The sequence below is a fragment of the Halichoerus grypus genome, chromosome 1 (genome assembly GCF_964656455.1).
Source record: "Halichoerus grypus chromosome 1, mHalGry1.hap1.1, whole genome shotgun sequence".
In the NCBI taxonomy this organism is placed as follows: domain Eukaryota; kingdom Metazoa; phylum Chordata; class Mammalia; order Carnivora; family Phocidae; genus Halichoerus; species Halichoerus grypus.
Window position 1 is genome coordinate 149,508,002 of NC_135712.1, and position 23,868 is coordinate 149,531,869.

A 23,868-nucleotide genomic window follows, 5' to 3' on the forward strand; every position below is an offset into this window, starting at 1 on the left:
TAAGCCCCCAACATTTGGGGTCATTTTTAAAAGTATTTTTCAGTGATACCTTGTTGTTGTAATTCTTCATTTCTTTGCTCATCAGTGAGGGCCATCCTGTTTATCTGCCCTCCATATACTTAGAAATTACTTGTATTCCTGTGTGAATTGTGTGTTTAGGGCCTTACACATTTGGGACAAATTCATGGCCTTTTCTTGCAGTGGAAAGGTATTTCTAAAAGAGGCATATTGGGGTGCTAGGCTGGCTCAGATGGTAGAGTTTGAGACTCTTGACCTTGGGGTCATGAGTTCAAGCCATACCTTGAACATAGAGATTACTTCATAAAAAAATTAAAAGAGGCATATTATTTTTTTAATAGATTTTATTTATTCATTTATTTGAGAGAGAAAGAGAGCACAAGCAGGGGGAACGGCAGAGGGAGAGGGAGAAGCAGGTTCCCCGCTGAGCAGGGAACCCAAAAGAGGCATATTAATCTTTGTCAGTTGTTAATGGTGATTTCTTTATCCTAGTTGTCTGGTCATGGCCAGTGTAAAAAACTGGACAGATAGCTGACAATACTCAGAAGAGAAACATGTTTATATCTGTAGTCAATCAACTCTTGAACAGTTTTTCATGTTCAACTCAGTCATCTCTGTGTAAATTTGAGTCATGGAATTGAGAGATTATTTAATGGAAAGTATAGGTGCAATTTTGTACTCTCACTTGTTTAGGAACCATGAGCCTCATTCAGATTCAGCTCTGGCTGAAGAATGCAGTGCTGTTCCAAAACCCCATCCTTGGTAAGCTCATATGGGTTTAAAATAGGCCGCCACTTATATCTGCTTGGATATGCTTCCCCTGTCCCAAACCCCTCACCAAGATTTGAAATGATAAAAATAATATGAATCATTAGCTAAGATCAATAATACCCCCCCCCGACAGATTGTGTGACCCCCCCCCCCCCAACACACTCCCAGGTACATGGCCTATGCAAACACCTGAATTGTCCTCGCTCGTATTTCAGACTCTCCTTCCTACTGCCACCCTGGGAGGAGGAGATCCTAAGGGACATCTCTTCTGAGCCCCACCTTTTCTCTGCCTCCTTGGCGGCTGCTTCTCCAGGCTTCCCTAGATGCTCTCCTTTCTATTACCTTTGTCCAGCAAACACTCCTGGGCTCCACGGGCAGGTAGGGCTCCAGTCACTTGTCTCCGACTCCCCAGGCTACCCCAGACAGAGTCAGTAACAGGCAACCTTCTGGGTCCGGCCTTCACATCTGTTACACCACAAATATTTAAGCACCGGTCATATGCTAGTCTGTGGGGCTACAAAAAGAATAAGACAAAAGTCGTGACCTGCAAGAAGTAATCTGAGGGACAAATACTCTGAGGCTTATTTTAATAAGTGTTTTAGGCAGGGAGGAGGGTGGGAGAGGCGGTGGTTGTGGCCCTGCGACCTAGCCCCTTGTGTATGGAGGCCTTTAGAACTGCCCTTCCGCTCCCTTTTCCCCCTCCCAAGAGAATGAAAGGACTGCCCACTGAGTTTGCTTGTACCTATAGGCGGTGTGGTGCAGTGGTCAAGAGCAGAAACTTGGACGTGAGGTCAGAACCGGGGAATGCCATTAGCAGATGCTTGGGCAAAGTGACTTGAACCTCCGGGAGCCTCAGTTTCCTCATCTGAACAGTGGGGACCGTGCCTCCTTATGGGCCGTAGCGGTGGGTAAATGAGAAAGGAACAATAGTGCCCGTTTGGGGAATAGCAGCCACTTCGGGGGCGCACCCTCCCCGCGAGGTGTGAGTTGTCTCGTGCTTGGCAGCAGCCTCCTCCCTCAGTGCCTGGCTGATCATTGCCACGGAGTACATGGAATCGCTCTGACCGCTGCCACCCAGGTCAGACGAGAACTGAGGAAGAAATGGGCTCAGCAGACGCCCCGTCTGGTCCCCGGGGCGTGAGGGGCGTGGTCAGGATGTGCTCTCCGCAGGTGGGCGGGGCCAGAGTGAACAAACTGCGTCTGCAGACTCCCAGCAATGCAGACGGGAAGGGAGAGGGGTTGTGTGCGGGGCCGGGCGGCGAGCCCTAAGTCCGTCTCCTCACAGGATGGACCCCACAGCTTACGCCGAGATGCTCAAAGAGTCTGGCAACCAGGTCCTGAAGAACGGGAACTTCTCTCTGGCCATCAGAAAGTACGACGAAGCCATCCAGATCCTCCGGCAGTTATACCAGTGGGGGTAAGTGCTGGGATTTACCCCGCACCTTTGGTTTTCGTTTTTGTTTTTGTTTTTTTCAGTAAACGGAAACTCCCTCTGTCACTTTCGTTTTCTTCCCGTTTCTTATCACACCGCCTAGTTTCTGTTTTCTTTCTCCGCCCCCTTCCTAAGTATCTGCTCAGTACTGTGAGCTCAGAAACTGCACAGAGAATACTAAGTAATAGGGAAATAGAAAGTGAAACACAGGGGACTGTTGCACAACTTGCCCCTTTGCCTGGTGATGGGAATCAGAGTTCCTGGGATGATCCAAGGCCCCAACGTCTCCGCTGTCATTTAATTCGTTTTCCTGGTTCTCTGTGCCGTTTCCCGCCCTGGCTACAGTGCGTACCACTGGGGAGCTCAGGCTCACCTCTTCCCCTGCCCCTTCAAGTCGACCTGTACCCATTCATTTAAGTACCATGACGTGCTTAGCGATTATGGAGGACCCCTAAGAGCCTTTTGTTTATGTAAGCTGTAGCTATCACTATAGCCTGGATTCGAACTTAAAACTGAGATAAATTTAAAATATGTATTCATCACCTCCTTAAAATTTCAGTAATAAACTCATTCCATGTCAACCTCAGTAACATATTTTAATGAAAAATAAGTATATTTTCCAAAATCAGAAGCTTCGTGAGAAGAGTGGCACATTTTTCTTTTTCTTTTTTTTTTTTTTTAAGATTTTATTTATTCATCTGACAGAGATAGATACAGTGAGAGAGGGAACACAAGCAGGGGGAGTGGGAGAGGGAGAAGCAGGCTTCCCGCAGAGCGAGGAGTCCGATGCGGGGCTTGATCCCAGGACCCTGGGATCATGACCTGAGCCGAAGGCAGACGCTTAACGACTGAGCCACCCAGGCGCCCCCACATTTTTCATTTTTGCAGAGCTCTTTCTCAATAGAAGACATCTGACTTCTCATACCTGCTTCTACATTCAGTCCTTTGGGATATCACACATCATGTAGCCTGGAAGATTCCTTGAGTACATGTGAGAGAATGTGTGAGAAAGGCACATAATGTCTTAGTTCCTTGTGACCACTGTAACCAATTACCACAATTTAGTGGCTTAACACAATACATGTTTATTATCTTACAGTTTTGGAGGTCAGAAGTCCGAAATGTGAGTCTCACGAAGCTAAAATTGAGGTGTCGGCTGGGCTGGTCTTTTGCAGAGGCGAATCCATTTCCTTGCCTCTTTCTGCTTTGGGTGGCTGCCTGCACACCTTGGCTTGTGGCCCCTTCCTTCGTCTTCAAAGTGCATCCTTCCAGCGTGCTGTTGCACTGTCTCACTGTCTCCTGTTCTGTGTCACGTCTCCCCCTGTCTCTCTCTCACAAGGACCCTTGTGATTGAATCCTAACCCAGGATAATCTCCCCCCAAGATCTAGAAATTGATCACACCAGCAAAAGTTTTTTTTTTTTTTTTTTTTTTCCAATAAAAGGTAATATTATTTAGGGACCATTATTCAGCCTGCTACCATTGTGAAAATATTTGACCTTGGGGACCACCTGAAATGGTCTTAGGGACCCCCAGAGGTTCCCACACCATCCTTTGGGAACAGATGCAATAGAGGTTGTCATTTGTGGGGTGCATGCAGCCTAAACTTGTGCTGGGAAATGTCACTGAATGAAATTACTGAACCATGCCTCCCACTTCCCACCTTCTATCACCTTGGTGTCTACACTCTAGCTGGATGTGAGTTGAGTGTCATTGGTTTGGGTCTGTAATTCTGCCGCTCCTGGCTCAGATCAGAACTGTGTCAAAGCTGGGCCTGGAGTGCAAGGCATCTTTCTTTCTTGAAGATTTTATTTATTTATTTGACACAGAGAGAGAGAGCACAAGCAGGGGGAGCGGCAGGCAGAGGGAGAGGGAGAAGCAGGCTCCCCGCTGAGCAGGGAGCCCGATGCGGGGCTCGATCCCAGGACCCTGGGATCATGACCTGAGCCAAAGGCAGATGCTTAACCGACTGAGCCACCCAGGTGCCCATAGCATCTGACTTTCTTAAAGAGGAAGTGTTGTGTAGTGGTTATGACTGTAGACCGACCCCATACTGTGGGGCCACTAATGGGACTTCTGCCTGGACGCTCACATATTGTCTTTCATGGCCTTCCTGACACTGCTGCCCTTGCCCATCACCTGTAGCCTGCCTTCCTGCCACTGCCAGCTGACATAGGGATTTAGTGCGTGTGGTTTACTGAGCATGGGCTCTCAGGAGGAGGGGACGGAGGGAAGCAGGATGGGGCAGGGGAAAGCTCCAGGCAGGGATGGTGTGTCAACTGGAGGCAGCTTCAGCCTGATCTTCTGGGGGAGCTCCGGAGCATGAGGTCTACTGCAGAGCTGGTCCCACTTTGGGGCAAGGGAGCTGACCTTTTGGTTCTCACGTCAGTCAGCCATCTATTGTAGGCTGTCTGGCCCCTAGGAGTTGTCCTAAGGAGTGGGGCTGTACTAGTCAGCTTGGGCTGCCATAACAAAATACCATTGACTGGGTGGAGTCAACAACAGGAACTTATTTCTCTCAGTTCTGGAGGCTGGTAAGTCTGAGATCAAGGTGCTGGCCAATTGAGTTTCTGGTGAGAGCTCTCTTCCTGGCTTCCAGATGGCTACCTTCTCACAGTGTCCTCACAGGGTGGAGAGAGAAAGAGGAAGAGAGAGAGAAGAAGCTCTCTGGTGTCTCTTCATATCATGAGGGCTCCACCTCATGACCTCAGCTAAACCTAATTACCTCCCTAAAGGCCCCATCTCCAAATACCATCACAATGGTGGGCAGGGCTTCAACATATGGGCGGAGGGGCACAATTTAGTTCACAGTAGGGGCATAACTTCCTGGGGAGAGGGCAGATCCCATTAGGCTGAGGGCAAATCCGGAGAACAGGGCACTGGGAGCCCCTAGCGGCAGCCAGTGTTCACTGCAGCTGGGGATGACTGCCCCGGCCAGGGTATCCGGGCTGGACACCTGCAGTCACAGCTTCCTTGCCAGTCACTCCCTGGCTGCCCCACTGCCCCTCCTGTGCTTCTGGGGCCTCATCCCTTCACCTAGAGGGAACAATGGGCAGTGACAGAAGCCGGAAACATAAAGCACTGAGGATGGGGCAGTAGTAGAAGTGATTTTTACTTTGCTTTTTATTTGTGCTAACCTGCATCACCTAACTTTTCTATAATGATTTTGTAGTACTTTTGCAATTAAAATATTCAATAAAAAAGAGGTATAAGCCTGGCTTTTTTTGCTCACGTGTCTTGAATTCAATGGCACCTGGGCTTTAACATATTGTGGTACACTTTGCATTTGTCTTCAAATTCTGATGTGGTTTGGCACCAACCTGGTAGTATTATGCCTAGACACAGGCAAGGGGACCCGCCCTCTCATGCTTTAGAGGGCCCTCCTGTGGCTTCCCTCCAGCTGGGCCCACCACCCAGGTAGGAGTCTGTGCGGCCACAGGCTTTACCCACCCAGAGTCTTTTCCTCCCCTTTGGTTCATTCCATAGGTACCAGGACCCTGGAATTCTTGCCCATGGACTCTACTCCCAGGGCCTTCACAGACCTCCTACCGCAGCCCATTCTTCCCAGGGCTGACCAAGTTCAGGGGTGTGGACAGCACTTGGAATCGTGCCTCCTGCAGTGCAGGATGAAGGCTGAGGTGGAGGGAGTGGGCAGGGGTGCAGTCTGGGATCACTCTGCCCTGACACATTTCCTACCGTTCTAAATTTGAACCAGTTATTGTAAAGTAGGAAGATAGAACGTATTTTATGGAAAACTTTGTGAACTTGATTTATGACCTTCAAATACTTAGGGTAGCACTGTCCAATAGGACTTTCTGTGATGATGAAGATGTTCTATAATACAAAATGTGGGTATCGAGTACTTGAAATGTGGCTAATACAGCTAAGGAACTGAATTTTAAATTTTATTTAAATTAAATTAAATATGAATAGTTACACATGGCCAGTGGCTACCATATTGGACAGTGTGGATTAGCCCCAGGGTGTGTGAGCCCCATTTGCACACTGGCCCTGGGTCCTGCAAATGTTAGGGCGGCCCTGTCTCTACACTACAACGGTGCTCATCCTGCACCTGTCATGGTAGGTCCGTGGGGATGGTGTGGTCACATGTTCTGAAAGGCCCTTCCCGTGATGCGCTCTGCATCCATCCAGCGTGGACATGTACGTGGAGGGGCTCACCCCACACTGCACCAGTCAGTGTCTGGACTCTGCTGAGGCTCAGTGGGAACTCCCATCCTCCCTGTCCTTAGGACCCATCAGCACCTTCACAGCATCTTCACCAAGGTGGTCTCTAAAAAATGAAAAGATCCATGGAGATGAGTCAGAGGTAGAACTGAGGTGTTGAGAACATATGTCATGAAAAGGAGCGGACGATTTGGGAGTGAGGAGGGACAGACTTGTCCCGGGTTTTCTGGGGCCGGGGGGGCGGGGGGGTTGGGGGCTGGCTGGAGGGCCAGACGTGATAGGTGTAATTGGGACATTAACTGGTGATGGTGGCAGCCAGCCCCAGCATTGTGGCTTTCAAGGGTGGTTTCTGTATTTGCAGAAAGACAGCACTGCTGACCGCTGGTCCGGTCCGTTCTTTCTGACAGAGTCCCCCCCAGGCAGCTGGCTGTGTTGCTGTGCAACAAATCCAGTGCGTTTTACAGCCTCGGGAAATGGAATGAGGCCTTCGTGGCGGCCAAGGAATGTCTCCAGTGGGATCCAAACTACGTGAAGGTACAGTGACAGCCAGGGACCCTGCCTGTCTTCTCCTCACCTGCCTCCTCTCCTCCCTTCTTTTTCTTTTTTTTTTTTTTTAAGATTTTATTTATTTATTTGACAGAGAGAGCACAAGTAGGCAGACAGGCAGACAGTGGGAGAGGGAGGAGCAGGCTCCCCGCTGAGCAGGGAGCCCAATGCGGGGCTCGATCCCCAGGACCCTGGGATCATGACCTGAGCCGAGGGCAGACGCTTAAAGACTGAGCCACCCAGGCGCTCCTCCTCCCTTCTTTTTAAAATGGAAATATGAGGAGAGCTTCGCATTCAACTCTTTGCACTTCAGACAGATGCCCCTAGGGCATGCGAGGCCCTCGGGAGAAGACTAACGACGATGATGGTGGCCGGGTGTGGAAATGCCCTTGTGGGGGGAACTCTTGTGTTCTGATGTAGTTACCTCCTGGCTGGGAGTCTGAAATGTTCTTTGGTGCTTGCGAGTTGTAGCAAAGCTTTGTTTCACTTGCTAGCTGCGGGGACACATGACACAGATTCTTCAGAAAGAACTTCTTACGTGGAGATCGGGAGGTTTGGGAGGCCAGTCAGCCAGCCCCTCTCTGGTGTTAGCCAAGGTCAATAAACAACCATTTGATTGTTTTTCTCAGCTGAAATGCTGTCAGTGCCCACTCTGCAAGGCACCTCCACGTTCTTCATTCCTGAGGCAAACAAACGGACAGGAAGACACCATCCCAGCTTTTGAGTAACTCACTATCCGGTTGGGAGGAGGACGGAAAGCAGAATCAGAGACCATAACGGCATTGCCATTCAGGAGCCACCTGAGGCACATACAATGACGTGTCCCGTTAGTGATATAGACCATTGAGAGCGAGGCTCCGAGGTGGGAAAAGCGCAGGCCTTGTTGCGGACTGGTTTCAGCAGCCCGGAGGAGCGCCTTTTCCCTCCTTAAGCCTTCCTTTTCCCCCCGACTGTAAAGGCAGATGCTACCTAGATCCTGGAGTTGCTTCAAGGATTCAGAGACCTTGGTTCAAGTTGTTGGCACTCGGTAAACAGGAGTTCGCATTATTTCCTCAGGGGTCTGCATTTTGTGTACGACTGCTAGAAACGGAACAGTGGGAAGTGGCCAGGGGCTTTGACCTACGGATTCTACATCCTCGAGGGAGCGATTTGTCTGTTTTACCTTAGGCCTTTTCTATTGGAGGATGGATACTTTAGGAATTATTGAATAGTTTTAAAAATGGGAAAGCACTCCTGAGGAAATCTCCTCAGAGGCATTTTAGGATTTTCCCCATCCCCAAACTGGATTGGCGGCGGGGGGTGGGGGGGGGTGGGGGGTGGGGGTGGGGGGGTGGGGAGGAGTTGGGGCATGCGCACATCCCTCAGGCGGTGGACGGACTTCCTTGAGGGGCCAGGCCTGCCTCAGTCCGCGGCAGCACAGCGACCAGGACCCGCCCCCATTCTTACTCCTGGGTGTCTCCCTCTTTCCCCATTCTTTCCCACCTCCCGTTCTCCCCCAAATGTCATCTGTAGGGGAAGAACTCTTTTTGTCTACCTTCTTTTGGTTCAATGGCTGGGGCCCTGCAAATTTGACGGACAAGAGACAAATTAAAAAGAGAAAAACATACAAATTTTATTTTGTGATAGTTTTTACATGACAGAGGGCCCTTCCTAGGAAGGACCCCAAAAAAATCAGATAGGCTTGAGAGCTCATATACATTTTTAAAAAATATTTTATTTATTTATTTTAGAGAGAGAGAGAGAGAGTAGGGGGAGGAGCAGAGAGAGAGGGACAAGCAGACTTGGCACTGAGAGCAGATCCCTACGAGGGGCTCGATCCTCTGACCCTGAGATCATGATCTGAGCCAAAATCAAGAGTCAGAAGCTTAAAACTGACTGAGCCCCGCCCCTAGAGCTCATATACATTTTTAACAGAGAGCAATAAACTGTGGAGACAGGTCAGACAAAGGAAAGGGGTTTAGACTTCTGGAGCCCCCGTACTGTGGGAACACACGTACATGGGAGAAACTAATGGGAGGGAGAGCAAGGCTATCTTAGCAACGCTTAGCAGTGCTGGTCCCACTCAGTGCCAATTTCCGTCTTCTTCATGGCCATAAAAATTCCCTGGGGGAGGGGATTTATGGCAGTCCTCGTTTTTTTAGACTTTCTGCTTTTAGTCAGATAAGGGAAGCTCCAGGAAGGCTTCTTTCTACATCTGTTGAATCTCAAATGCCTTGGGCTCAAGATAACCCTTATGCCAAAGTGTCATATTTTGGGGTGGCATATTCTGACCCCCTTCATCCCCCTGCCAAAGTAAAAGATGAAAGAAACTTAAATCTGAGGAGGGTAAGAAAGTGGGGAATTCTGTATCCAGCTTACCCAGTTGGGGGAAAAAACCCCCACCTTCTCCCACCCCTTTTTTCTGATTATCTGAGGTTCTAGACTTTCAAATGAAGGTGAAAACAAATTGATAAATAATCAGAGATTTGGTGTCAAGTGGAATTTTTAAGTGCTTGCTTTTTTTTTTTTATGAAGCTGGTTGGTGAACACCTTTTATTTACTATCTTAGAATGCTGTCTTGGTAGGTCCTGGTGTGGATTCCTTTAGAGAATCAAAGAGGGGAAAAGCAGTATCATTTTGTTCCTACTCAAGGTACGCAGTTTGTATATAGGCAAAACTAAACCATTTTCCTCTGTTACTCATTGTAATTGTCCTCTACAGAGAGAAAAAAATTTTTGCCTCTGGTGTACATGGCCCACAATGTGGAGCTCAATACATCTCAATGCTTGTCATTACCATTTTCATTCCCGCCCCCCCCCCCCCCCCCCCCCGCTACATACCCAGTGGAAATTGTGTTTACTTTGATTGAAAGGAGCAGGGAACAACTTCTGTGTTTACATGACAATCTCATTCTTTTCTGGAACACTGTCATCATAGGATATTTTCATTCTCTTCTTACCCAGGCTGTGATTGGAGGCATGAATAAATAAGCCACACATATAATTGGAACCAGTCCTGCTTCCTCGCTCCATGTCATGTGTTAGATGCTGTACCAGTCATGGATTTGAAAGTATTATTTTCTTGGCGGTTAAAGAATGACAGGAAAAATGTGGCACACAACGTAATGTGGGAATGCTGTCTCCAGTGCTTGTTAGAAATCTGTGTTTACATAGAAGTGAAACCTCTGCAGTCCATTTCCCCAGGTCATCAATCTTGCCTTTCCTTTTAGCAGCTGGTTGGAAGAGATGGGCGAGTTACGGTTTTGCTTTTCTTCTGTCCCAGGGATACTACCAAGCTGGCTATTCCTTACTGCGGTTGCTCCAACCTTATGAAGCGGCTCGCATGTTTTTCGAGGGTCTGCGACTTCTGCAAGGCACTCCAGACCAGATCCAGGTTGCTGATTTCCTTGTGGGAGTCTTCACCACTATGGGCAGTAAGTTGGAAGGGGGAGGGGGGAAGCCTTTGTTCATTCTTTCTTTCCTTTTTTTTTTTTTAAGTCCTTGTTATTTTATTCGAATGGCTCCTGGGGAGATAATTCCAGGGTGTTTCTTTGTGGCTGATTTATGTCGTTTGACTGGAACTGATTTTCACATTAGAAAGCATTTTGGAAGCTTTGGTGGCTCATGTCCTTGTAAAAACAGCAAAATCCTTTCGCAGAAACCACTTAAAGCTCTGCCAATCAGACTTCAGTTTTCTCTCTTGCTACTTAGAGATCTTTCCCTCTCTATGCTACTGATTTTATGTGATTTGTGCTCTTTCTTGTGATGTTTGCATGTGTTTCTCCAATATGCCGAGAAATAGTCCTGTTTGCTATCAAAATACCCTGGCAGGGCTGATGGAGGTGTCTCAGGATTTCTCTGCCTTAAGTGCCCGTGGTTCTTGGTCATGCCGCTTGGAAGAAAGAAGAGGTAGGCCAGACGAAGAGTGGTGGGCAGCAGAGCAAAGTTTACTGAGCGATAGTACAAAGCTCCCAGAGGGGGAGGGGGGCTCGAGTGGGTTGCCCCCGGAGTTTCTAAGTTTAGTGGTTTTTAATGAGCTCTTCTGTGGAACTATCTTAAGCAGCCAGGTTGTGCTAGGTTGTGCCAATCAGGGCTTTGGTCACATTATCTGTCTACCTATTAGGTTAATGTCAACATGCTGATGGTCTTTTTTGCTGACATCTGGGGGCTTATGTCTTAACTGCCCCTTGCCTGTGATAGTGACAAGTGCTTTGTGGGTAATTGTCTTATTTTAGGACGTTTTGCAGAACTCAGTTCTGCAAAGGCTGCAAAGCAGAATGCTAGTGCGCTCCTGTCTAAGCTGTGAAACAGGATGTTAGTGCTGTTTTATCTTAGCTGTCCTGACTCTGTATTTTCTTGTTGGGAACCCTGGCCGGGACTACCTCACTGTCCAGCTAACAGAGGGTGCTGTGGAAGCTGACGCGGTGCTCAGGGCGTTGCTGGCTATGCTCACTGCAGCGGAGGACCCGGGCACTCCATGTAGGAGTGACGCATGGAGGACTTTTTGCGTCACTGCCTTGAGTTATTACTCTAATGACCTGGCCCGTGAGCTGGCTTTGTCAGTGGCCTGGATTAGGCAAAAACCGAAAACCATAAAACACAATGTAACATATCCTTGCCAGTGACAAAGGAGCTCTCTTGTGCTTATCTTGGCACGGGCTAAAGTTCTGCCAGTGACCAGGCCATTGTTTTCAAATACTGCGTTTGATTGCATTTAAGATTGTACTGACTTAAGATGTGCCATTGAAAAATGTTTTGCCACTGAGAGTCAAAATCAGTTGTCACACATGTCCCTATTGTAGAGATGTTAGAATGTGAAAAATGGCACATGTTAGAATTGTGGGAAAAAGGTCTTTGGCTTTCAGAGGTGGGGAAATTGATTCAGCTGTTACAGATCCACCTGTTCCCACTGCGATTGTGGGAAAGCAACTCTTGTGGTCTGTGGCCGACATTCTACAAATTTGGGCAAGTTTGGCAGATGGGGGAGTGGGGGGCGTGAGAGCCATATCAGGCAGGCAGTGGGAAGGGGTTGGAGGTGGGCACAGCCGAGTCCCTTGGACAGAGAAGTGGAAGATCCCCAGATAAATGCTGACGGGTCCCAGCTTTCCAGTCAGCCTTTTGCTGGCAGTGACCGAGCCTGTTTCCCTTTCCTCTGAGTCTGATGGCTTGGCGCGTTCCCTACCATCCCTCATGTCTTCTCTGCATCTTTTGTGAAGTCACTGTTTATTTCTGGGGGACTGCTCCCTTAAGAAATCTGGATGGTTTCCCTTCTGCCGCCATCCTGAGAGGGAGCACTTCTTAGAACTTTGTAGGGCAATGCATCCCATACTTTTATACCAAAGTATTTCTATTTGTAGGGTGAATGTATGTCCACGGCCCAATTTCTAAAATTTGAAGAATGTATTTGTGGAAATTTTGTATCCTTTTGTGCAATACTATTTGTTTTGATATTTACTTATTTTTGGAAGTTGACAATCCTGGAGGAGGTGCCGTGTTATTCCGGCACCTGCCCTTGCTCCTTGGATGCTCTCATCCATGAGTTTGAGAAATGTGGTTTGGAGGATCATGAGATGCAATGGGCCACTAGGTTAGAAGAATGTGTATTGACTAAGAGAGTTGGTAGATCTGGGTCCCCGTCTTTGTTTTTGTCGTTAACTAACTGCATGATGTGCCATGAAGCCTGACCTCATTTGTCATCATTTCTCATCGGTTGGGTGACAATAATATTTGTCAACATCTTTCTTAAAGGACACGAGGTGCTATTTTTTTAAAATTTTTTTAACTTCTTTTGAGTTTCTATTTCCTCCTCTATAAGTGGAGATAATAGGCCAGTGCCTTGTTGGTCTGTTTGAGGGATTAAATATTAGCACGTATTGCTGGGCTTGGCATATGGAAGAGCTAAATCCCACTGCCTAACTCTTGGGGCATTGAGTTTATAGATGAACCTAAAGTGATTCCACTTCGTTCCATTATAGAGTACTTTTACTTTGAAAATGCCTTTGACTTTACTTTTACTTTGAAAATGCCTCTCTTTCTGATATCTTTAATTTTCCATTTGTCTATCTGTGGACCTTTTCCCAGATGTTCTAGACTCTGCCCAGGTTAAAATTTCTAAACTATGGAACTTTCTTTCAGGTGACCCCATTGTTTTGCAAAGTTTCTTGCCCTGTTTTGATCATATTTTTACTACTGGATTCTCAACAGAAGTGTGGCAATCTGTAATAGAAAAGTTGGCAAAAAAAGGATTATGGCATGTAAGTAAAAGAAGATGGCTCTCTTGTGGGGAAAGTACATTCTTGGTTAAATAGAGTTTTTCTGCCGCACTGGGGAAGGGATTGTAATTTATTATCTGTTTATTTTGATGCCAAAATAACTTTTTAACTGCACCATCATTAAAGATGGAAAGTCACTGAGAGATATTAATTAGCCAGTTTCTGTTTTTTTTTTTAAAGATAGGATACATATTCAGAACATCTAATAATAATATTAGCTAATGTTTATCACCCTCACGTTATCACATTATATATACTGTATTATATATATTATATAATGTATTATATATCACATTATATATAATGTATTATCGCCCTTATTGCTCTGTGTCTTCATTGTCATCACAGAAGTGTCAAGTTCAGGTGCTAATGATAATGTGGAATGAGGAAAATAAACAATTGCGTGTTCATCTTCATCATCTTTTTTTTTACTGCATTTGCTAGTGTGGGCTCAAAAGACCTGCCTGTGTTGCTCTGAGCAATTCTGTGCTTTTTTTTTTCTCAATTAAAAAAATTTTTTTTAAGATTTTATTTATTTATTTGAGAGAGAGTGTGTGTGTGCGAGAGAGCATGAGAGAGCAAGAGAGAGAGAGCGAGAGCATGAGCATGGGGGTTGGGTGGGGGGGGAGGAGCAGAAGGAGAAGCAGACTCCCCGCTGAGCAGGGAGCCTGGGATCATGACCTGAGCTAAAGGCAGGCGCTTAACCGACTGAGCCACCCAGGCGCCCTGCTTCTGTGTAGCTTTAAGGGACTGCTGCCCACAGATAACAGTGAGGCTGCAGGAGCCAAACCCAGGGCTGGGAATCCAGAGAATGGAGGAACAGAGCGAACTGTGAGCCTGGGCTTCAGTGTCACACAGATGCCTCCTCAAATCATAATCTTCCACTTTCTATTTTGGGCTAATTACTTCCCCTCTGAGCCTCATTTCCTCATTTGTAAGTTGCAGGATATAAACTTACTCCTCAGGTTTTGGTGAGGATGAGAAATAAAGGACCAAGAACACCTACTAATAATATTAGCTAATGTTTATCAAGGGCTTACAGTGTGCCAGGCACTGAGCTAACGGAGCTTTATGATACCTGGCGTGCGCTAAATGCCCAGTGAATAGTAGTTGTCATTGATGGTGGGCTCTCAGTCAGCGTGGAAAGGGCTGGTCAAGGGTGGCAGTTAGATCAGAAAGGGCCTGCTGGGCTTTCTGAAGCTGGGCAGCCCGGAAAAGTCACCAAAAGCAAGGGCAACCCAAAAGCTCTCTAGAGCCAGGCAGGGCAAATTACTGTAGAATACAGAATTCTTCAATTTTTAAAAAGCTCATGGATTCCATTGGAAATCTAATGAAATCGATGGGGTTCTCTTTGCATACACACACAGTTATGGGTATAGTTTCAGGTGGTTCATGGGAAATCCCCTAAAGTCCAGCAACAAGTTCCCTGAAGCTCACTCCCATATTAAAAGTTCTTGAGAAAGTAGGCAGGCAAGGGAAGGCCCGAGAATGCAGCCCAGTGGCAGGTCCACTTGGTCCAATATTCCAGCTGTGGGGCTCCAGTCATTTTTTTTCACATACTGGAAATAGAGACATCTTGTTAAAAAAAAAAGCCAGGTCAGCAATCAGGATTGGCAGAATCCTGAGCATGTCATTTGAGATTGGGGTCTGTTCAGGGAGAGCAGGAAAGAGTGGGCATCAGGCTGAAAATCCGGAAGCAAGATGTAGCCATTGGCTCAGTCCCTGGGGTCCCACGTCCACTAGCAGGTGCATACATGACGGAGGTTGAGGCGGAGCCTGGTCTCCAGTTGTGGCCATGCCAGAGCCTGGAGCCCTTAGACCCGTTGGCACACCAGGATGATCTCAGTAGGGACCTCTTAGGACATGCTGTCTGTGTGACCTAGGAAAAATTGCTTAACCTTTCCGGGATTCAGTTTCTTCAGTGACTTTAGATGGCGTCAGTGGTTTAACACCTGGCTCTCTGAAAAAAAATGTTTGTCAATTTCTGTAGTGTCAGTACTCTCACCATGGCCCAATCTGAAGTCATTAATAGGGCTACAGGACGTGGCATTGGGAATTCTGAACTGCAGTTGGTGCTCACTAGCTGCCTCGCCAGGGTCTAGCGGACCCCAAACACTTGGGGCTTATGAAACACTAAAGTGCTAAAGAATGAATTGGAAGGAGCTACTTGTAAAGGATTGGATTCTTCTGCTTGCCAAGTAAGCCTCAAGAACTTTGCAGGGAATCACTTTTACCCACTGGTGCTGCTATCCTCAGCAGGCTTTGAGGACATGTGGAGAGAGCTTAGCTCTCAGCAGGAACAGGACATTGGCTGGACAAAGGGACTTCGATTATAGCTCAGGCTGTAAAGCTTGGCAGGTAGCTTAAAAAGAGAGACAGGGCTGGGGGGTATTTTGTTTTCTGTTTTTTGGTTTTTTTTTTTGCTTGTTTTAACCCTGAAGATAACTTTTGCTCCAATAACCTATGTGGAGAACATGATTATTTTAGCTTTTTCTTTTTCTCCTTTCTCATCAGTCATTCCTACTTCTGTCGGCGAGAAAAGACCGGCTACCAAGAAATATCCATGTCCCAGGGTTAACACTGAAGAGTCTCTTTGAGGTAAGGTGGCTTCTTAAAACGTACGGTTTCAAGTCCGGCCACTCAGGCTTGTATTTGGGATCTCAGCTTGTATAAGGGGACTTCAGCTGTCTCACTGCAAATTTATTATTTATAATCATCTCAGGCTTGGGCCACAGCTATCCAGGTTTTACTGATCCCCAACGTTATGAATGAAGGAGTTTGAAGTTTCATATTGACGGAGTGACTTCCATGATTCTTCCTGTGTGTTTTTTACCCAGAAATACGTCTTCATTGGACTTTATGAGAAGATGGAACAGGTGCCCAAATTAGTTCAGTGGCTCATCTGCCTTGGTGCAAGTATTGAGACTATAGGACCATACCCTCTTCATGCCCTCATGCGACTCTGTATCCGAGCAAGTGAGTGTTCTTCCAGTTACACACTGTCCAACCTGCCCTCCCAGCTCTGAGCTCCCGCGTGCTCCACTGAGCTCAAGAGAAACCAGAATTTAGCCACCTGAAGGTGGAATATTCAAATGATTTGAATATGCAAATAGTTTGATTATTCAAATGCATGCAGGCAGCAGGGAAACAGCATTGTTTTTATTTCGCCTGGGACCTGGTAGCTACGGGGCGCAAGTTGAAAGGATTCCGTGTTCCTAGACAGATGCTAGCGGTAGAGGAGCCCTGAGACCCAAGCAGGGACTTGGGACAGACAGCCTTTGCTGGGCAGAGCTCCCTGAGGCTGTGGAGTTTCTTCCAGCTGGCCAAGGCACAGGTGGTCTTTCCCCCTTGTTCAAGTTCATTTTCTCTCTAGCCAGAGGGCTGACTGCCATGGTGATGGTGGTGCTGGGGGCTGATACCAAGGGAAACACTGGTTCTTACTGAGACAGAGTGTTTGTGTTTCTTCTAAAGAACGCTGATGTTCATAAAATTCTTTTTTTCTTTTTTTAAGTCTTTACCACCTGGTGATAGGATTTAAATTTTAAAATATTTAAATTTTTTCATTATCACATACACATGTTAGATAAAAAAGCTTGTTTTTCTTTTCCAAGCATGTATGGCATCAGTGTTGGACATGTACCCATACTGTTTTAGAGCCAGAAGGGGCCAAGAGAATTTTCTAGACAGTCTTCCTCTTCTAGGCTGGGTTGCCTTCCCAGGAATGAAGGAGTGAGGGGGTTGGCCAGGGGCTTCAAGACCTGGGCCGCTGCTTTGCTTTAGCCACATTTGCCTTGCCATTACCCATTTCTTACTGGGGAGTCCATAAGATGTTTTATTCTCACACAGGAATTGGCGGATCAAAGGTTTAAAAGTAAAGTCTGATTAAAAGCCATCTGATCCAGTCCTCCCAGTTTTCAAGTAGGAATCTGGAACCCAGAGAAGTGTGTCTCTGGTTGTGAGAGTCACAATTCCCCACTGTGTCTGCTCTTTACGTTAGCTCCTGTGGGTACAGGCAGGAATCAGTAGGATCAGGTGTTTAACTTTATCTCTGATTTGTTTCTCAGAGGGAAACTCTGACATGGTGACAAATGGTGTTCGCAGAGTTGGCAGAAGCATGTGGCTTTCCTTTTTTTAGTATATGTGCTGCCGAAGCGAGCACGCATGTGGCTTTCCTTGAGCCCAGGAGCTACAAGGAAGGAGCCTGGGAAAATAATTTTTAAATATATGTCCTATCGATAGTAATGAGTAGGGTAGTCTTTTCAGATATTGACCTGATTCCTGACATGGGTGCTGTTGGTGCCCTGCCTGGAGCCTCTTTACCACCAGGACCCCCATCCCCCCCTGCTGGTTCACAGCTGCCTCCTTCCCCAGAGCACTGCTTTTTGCCAATATGCACCTCTTTCTACAGAGGTTCTCCCTCAACCTCACCCCCTCCTTAGAGGTGTTTTGTAGCTCTTGACTAACTGACATGCGTACAAAATGTTAGCCCCTGCCTCATGGTGGGTCAACACTGGTTCGGTTCATGCTCCAGAGCTCCCTGTGGGATTGGGCTGAGGCTGACTCAGCTGAGACCACATCTCTGCTTGCCTCCTTCCCCTGCCTTGTCCTGCTTCCCTCAGTCTCTTTCCTGAGCTCCCTGTCAACAACTCACATGTACAGGAATCCTTGTCTCAGGCTCTGCTTCTAGGGAACCTGGCTGAGTTTATTATGAATAATGTTCTAGAACTCATCCTTTTAATTTACAAACTCTGTGTCTCCCGGACCTATTTGTGTTGAGTGCCAAATGTGTGTGGGATTCCCCATTTGGTTCCCTCACGGCGCTACACATTGATGTGCTTTACTGATTTTCTGTCTGTAGAAAATAACATCAGTCACTCATTTTAATTCCCTTCAGAGGAAAACCATCTTTTCAGGTGGTTAATGGACCACAAGCCCGAGTGGAAAGGCCGCATCAACCAGAAGGACGAGGATGGCTGCACTGTCCTCCACGTCGTCGCCGCGGCCCCCTACCTTATCAAGCGTAAGTAGCAGCACCAGGCTGGAGGGTGCGCTATGGGCTGCATGACCTCAGGCATTAGAAAGCCCACACAACCGACCACACGTATTTCCCATCCATCCTGGGACAGGCTCAGGACTAAACCTCACCTTGAGTTAAGCATGATGGGGAGAGCAGGCTGTACGCAGGAAGGACGGGCGGGGAGGTGGCGAAAGAAGGAAGAATGGCGGGGTTCCACATGCTCTTTCACTGGCTTCCGTGGGATTGAATGTCTCAAGGACAGGGGCTTCTGGCTGCACTTGTTCTCTCCCTCATCACGCGGTACTAAGTGCTTTAATTCGTGTCAAATCTGCGCTAGTTACCAGAGATACACTGTGAACCAGACCACACACGTGGTCCTGCTTCTCGGCTGCTGTAGAATCTAACACAGGGATTTCATCCTCCATGCTCGCCAGGGCCAGACAGGCCACGGGGAAGAGTGAGGCTGGTGCATGCAAGGACAAGCTGCTGCTTTCGATGCAGACGTACCTTGTTAGCCTGTGAAACAGGAAGGCTCTCTGATGCCTCTCGCCTTTCTGGAAACCCATGCAGACAGCACATTTTGTTCTATAATAATGTTATAGCTGTGATGATGAATGGTAATGGACTCCCAGCCTCCGTGGAAGGGAGGTGACAGGGAGGGCTGGGGAGTTCGGCTCGGTGTGGCCACAGCCTCCTGCCGATCATGGGAACTAGGCCATCTTCTGATGGCAGGAGACGTTGGAAAGATGGATTTTTAAAAAATAAGACAACTCATGATTATAAAATGTCTGCTCAAAATTAAACACGCCTGTGGACTAGACAGAGCCCGGAGGTGTCCGGTTGGGGACCCCTGGCCTGCTAGGTCCTCCTGGGAACTTAGAGTTTTGTGTCTTCAGCATGTCCTGGAGGAGCACAGTGAGGGGTATTTCTCTAATGTCATTCCCCACTGGACTGGGTCCCAGGAACCCACATCTGGGCAAACGGAGAAAGGGTGAGCTATAGATACTGTTTTGAGCTTTATTGAAATATAATTCATATACCATATAATTCACCTGTTTAAAGCATCCAAATCCGTGTTTTTAGTACATTCACAGTTATGCAACCATTACCACAATCAAATTTTAAAACATTTTCATCATTTTCAAAAGAAACTTTGTCTCCATTAGCAGTCACTCCCCATTTCCCCCTCCCTCTCCAGCCCTAAGCAACCACTAATCTACCTTCTGTGTCTGTGGACTTGCCTATTCTGGGTATTTCATATCAATGGAGTCATACAGTCTTGTGACTGGCTTCTTTCACTGAGCATGCTTTCAAACCAAATAATATCCCATTGTATAGATGAAGCACATCTTATTTGTCCATTCATCAGCGGATGGACATTTGTTCAGCTATTATGAATAATGCTGCTGTGAACTTTTACATATATGTCTTTGCTTTTGGAATATACTTTCATTTTTCTCAGGTAGATACCTAGGAGTGGTATTGCTGGATCACTTAGTAACTCTATATTTAATCTCTTGAAGAACTGCCAGACCGTTTTCCAAAGTGGCTGCACCATTTTATGCTCCCACCAGCAATGCTCAAAGGTTCTAATTTTTCTAAATCTTTGCCAACACTTGGTACTGTCTGTCTTTTTGGTGTCCCTTGAATTTCAGTACCCTCTGAGAGACCGTGGTATTCTGGCAAATGTTTGACAACTGGGTCTTCAAAAAGAAAAGTCCCGAATTGTGGTGTTTGCCAATTTCCTTGGTATAAATACTCCCACCATGGTTGATTTCAAGCTGTTAATGTGATATCATTGAACATGGGGCTGGGACATGTGCAGTAGCATACCATCATATTGTATTTTTACCACACAGATCAATTTTTTTTTAAGATTTTATTTATTTATTTGACGGAGAGAGACACAGTGAGAGAGGGAACACAAGCGGGGGGAGTGGCAGAGGGGGAGGCAGTCTTCTTGCTGAGCAGGGAGCCCGATGCGGGGCTCGATCCCAGGACCCTGGGGTCGTGACCTGAGCCGAAGGCAGACGCTTAACGACTGAGCCACCCAGGCGCCCCCACACAGATCCATGTTAAGATAGATGTAAAGAAACCTCATCATAGACAATAGCAGAGCATAGTAAAATAATTAGGAAGTGATGAGTTTTGTTTTTAATGTGATTTATTTATTGTAAGTTTAAATAAGTTAGTTAATAACGGCTGTGTTTACCAACCATCTTGTAGCATTTCTGGATATTCGACAGTTGGCCCTCGTGGACTGGTGTGAGCTGGTTCCAGCACACCTCTGTGCTAAAGCTCTTGTTAGCCTGGTAATTTACGGTTCAAATCTTTGCCTCCAATCACTGTGCTCTCCTTACACTTCCCCAGCCAGAAAATGCCCAAGAAAAAGGATTTCCAGGCAAGACTCTTCGGTTTGCAAAGAAACACAACTCCAAGTCTCCTGAAATCCAGGCGGGTTGAGCAGTGTTTGGGTAGTTTATATGCACGCGGAGCCTTGGATTCCTACTGTATGCATCGGTAACTTGGCAAGCATTCCATTTCCTGGGACCTAAACGAGTGCTTTCCAGTACAAGCGTACTGAGAGCCACATACAAAATTCTAAAAATTTCTGGTAGGCCTGTGAAAAAGTAAAGCAAAATAGGTGAAATTAATTGTAGTAATATATTTTATTTAACCCATCTATCCAACATACCATCATTGCCCTGTGTAATTAGTATAAAAAGTATGGAGACATTTTACATTCTGTGTTTCAGTTGTGTGCTAAGTCTTTGAAATCCAGCATGTATTTTGCTCTGCTAGCCCAGCTCCTTGTTGACTAGCCACACCTTAAGTGCTCAGTAGCCACCTCTGTGCCTCGTGGCTGCCATATGGGACAGCACAACTGAATACTATTTCTTACAAACTCTGAAACCTTCCTGACTTTCTGAAACATAAGAAGTCAAGAGACGGCCCTTTCTTCATGCAGGTGTAACATGGGCTGCCCCCCTGGCCTCTACCGAACGAGCCTTCACGACTCTTATAGGCTGCTTCTCCTCCTTTTAATTCCACCTCTCTCTCACTACCCACATCCTCTTCCTCTCTTTCGGGAGAGCTCACCTTTTTTTTTAAATCTTCAATTTGAACTAATTTTAGACATACAGAAAAGATGCAAAAGTAGTTCCAAGAGTTTCTGTGTATCCTCACCCAGCTTCCCTTAATCTTAGCATGTTGTATGTCAGGGTTTAGTTATCAAAATCAAGAAGTTAACATTAACAGAATGCTGTCAACTAATACACAGACCTCATGTGAATTTCACCCTTGTTTTCACTAATGTCCTTTGTCCGTTTGGAGACCCACACTGCATTTACTTGTCAGGGCTCCTTAGTCTCCTCCAGTCTTTGACAGTTCCTCAGTTTTCCACGCCCTTGACCCTTTGGAAGAGGATTGGTCAGTTGTTTTGTAGATGGTCTATCAGTTTGAGTTTGTTTGATGTTTTTCTCATGATTGGAATAAAGTTATGCATTTTTGCTAAGAATACAACAGAAATGAGTTTGTGGTCTTCTCTGCATTATATTAAGGAGTTCATCATGCCAATATATCTTGTGATGTTAACCTCGATTAGTTGGTTAAGGTGGGATCCGTGGGATTTCTCCATTGTAAAGTTACCATCTTTCCCTTTGTAGTTGTTAAATATCTTGGAGGAGATACTTTGAGGCTATGCAAATACCCTGCTTCTCTTCAAATTTTTGCACACTAATTTTATATTCATTGGTGGATCTTGTCAGCATCAGCTATCACTGTGATCTTCGATTAATGTTGATTTTTTATTTTTTTCTTTCCTTCTACATTTATTACTTGGAATTCTGTTGCAATGAAGAGCTGTCCCTTCTCTGTATGTATGTATGTATGTATGTATGGACTCATGGATATTTACTCTATGGGATAAAATCCATAGTTGCTCAAATTGTTTCAGCTTTGGCCATTAGGCACTCCTTTCTTCTGATTGGCTCCCGTGTTCCTTTGACAAGCCCCATCCTTTTCTGAGCACTTCCTTACTTTCAGACACCACAAGTTGCTTCAGGCTCACCTTGAATTTTCTGTGTCTCCCATTCCTCCAAGGATCCCCAGTTCCTTTGGTTAACCTTTTGTTAAAGAATGGTGTAGAAAACAAGGTCTGCTACTTGGTGTGATCATTGTTACTGGAGTGTCATTATTTCTAGGCCTTCTCAGCAGATGGAGGGAAGAAACATGTGGTCATGTACTAACCCATGGATACACACATCTGTATTACTGCGTCTCTGTATTAAAAACCATGAGTTTATGCTGATACCTCTGATTCCGGTCCAACACCATGGTCATTTAGCCTTTTAAAATTTGTAACATCTCTCATCTATAATATATTTACTTGTTCAGTTTTATGAGTTTCAGACTTGCTAACCCATGTCCCTTTGAGAAACACATCTACTAAATAGATGTATGTTTGTTTATGTTCATTTTTTTTTTTTTGATTTTCTGTCTTTATTTCTTTTTCTCATGTACTTCAGTTTGTATAATTTTTTTTTTTGTGTTTATGTTCATTTTATGTTTGTGTTTAGTTCTTTTTGTCTTCAGTTTTATAGCGTCTAGTCAAGATACTAAGTTATTTTCCTTCCCCCCATTTACTATGGTTATTTTGCTCATTTGTAGTACACTTAGGTATATTTTTCAGTGTTTGCATTCCATTTTAGGGTTCTCCTCACATCCTGATTGGTTTTGTTTATATTTTGGTATGTGGAAGGCACATATGTAAAACATTACTATGGTTCTAGAAGTCTGAACTTTGTAGAAAGACATACTCAGAGAAGTGTCACTTCTTCTTCGTCCCTTAACCCCACTAAGTTTCCACTTACCCCCTTTTTCTGCCCCTTTCCCATTCACCCCCTGTAGGTGATCAGTTTCTTTTTCTTTCTTTCTTTCTTTTTTTTTCTAGGCTCATTCTTTCTGGATTCCTTTTGCAGTAATGAGCAGACATATGTGTGTTTTCTTACACCTCCTTTTTTACATGGAGGGCCCCATTCTATAGATTCTGCCTGGCACCTGGCTTTTTTTTCATTAACAGTATGTCCTGGAAATCATTGCATATTCGTTCATATGCATGAATGCATATGTAGGTCTGTTAGATATTGTCAAATCTCCATTCGGAAGGATGGTACCAATTTGCACAACCACCCATAATGGAGGAGAGTGCCTCTTTCCCCACAGTCTCACCAACAGAATTTTGTTGTTGCATTTCTAAGTTTTTTCTGGTCTGAGAGGGGTGAATTGGTATCTCAAGTTTGTTTTAATTTGCATTTATTTATGTGTGAGTTTGGATTTTTAAAAATACAGTTGAGAACCATTTTTTAATCTTTTTTTGTCGAGTTATATGTTCATGTCTGTTTCCCATTTTTCTACAGAGATTTTGGTCCTTTGTCCTCAATTTTTAAGAATTCTTTGTTCATTAGCTCTTTGTCTGTGGTATAAGTTATGAATCCCCCCTCCCAGTTTGTCACTTGTCTTCTGACTTTGGGCTTTTTTGTCATGCAAATGTTTTCTTTTTATGCAGTCAAATTTATCAATCTATTGATTTATTGCTCCTGTATTTAGAGTCAGAGTTAAAAAAAACCTTCTGAACATCCAAGTTAAAGAG

The 23,868-nt window shown here is 45.7% G+C and overlaps 1 protein-coding gene across 1 annotated transcript in view; it reads left to right on the forward strand.

The window, feature by feature from the left end:
* Positions 1–23,868, forward strand: part of TRANK1 (tetratricopeptide repeat and ankyrin repeat containing 1) — a 101,681-nt gene that overhangs the window by 16,271 nt on the left and 61,542 nt on the right. The window contains exons 2-8 of the mRNA XM_078073787.1: positions 2,075–2,206; positions 6,813–6,939; positions 10,213–10,363; positions 13,065–13,183; positions 15,716–15,799; positions 16,039–16,177; positions 18,096–18,221. Coding sequence (XP_077929913.1) covers positions 2,075–2,206; positions 6,813–6,939; positions 10,213–10,363; positions 13,065–13,183; positions 15,716–15,799; positions 16,039–16,177; positions 18,096–18,221 — 878 coding nt within the window. The remainder of the gene's footprint in view (positions 1–2,074; positions 2,207–6,812; positions 6,940–10,212; positions 10,364–13,064; positions 13,184–15,715; positions 15,800–16,038; positions 16,178–18,095; positions 18,222–23,868) is intronic.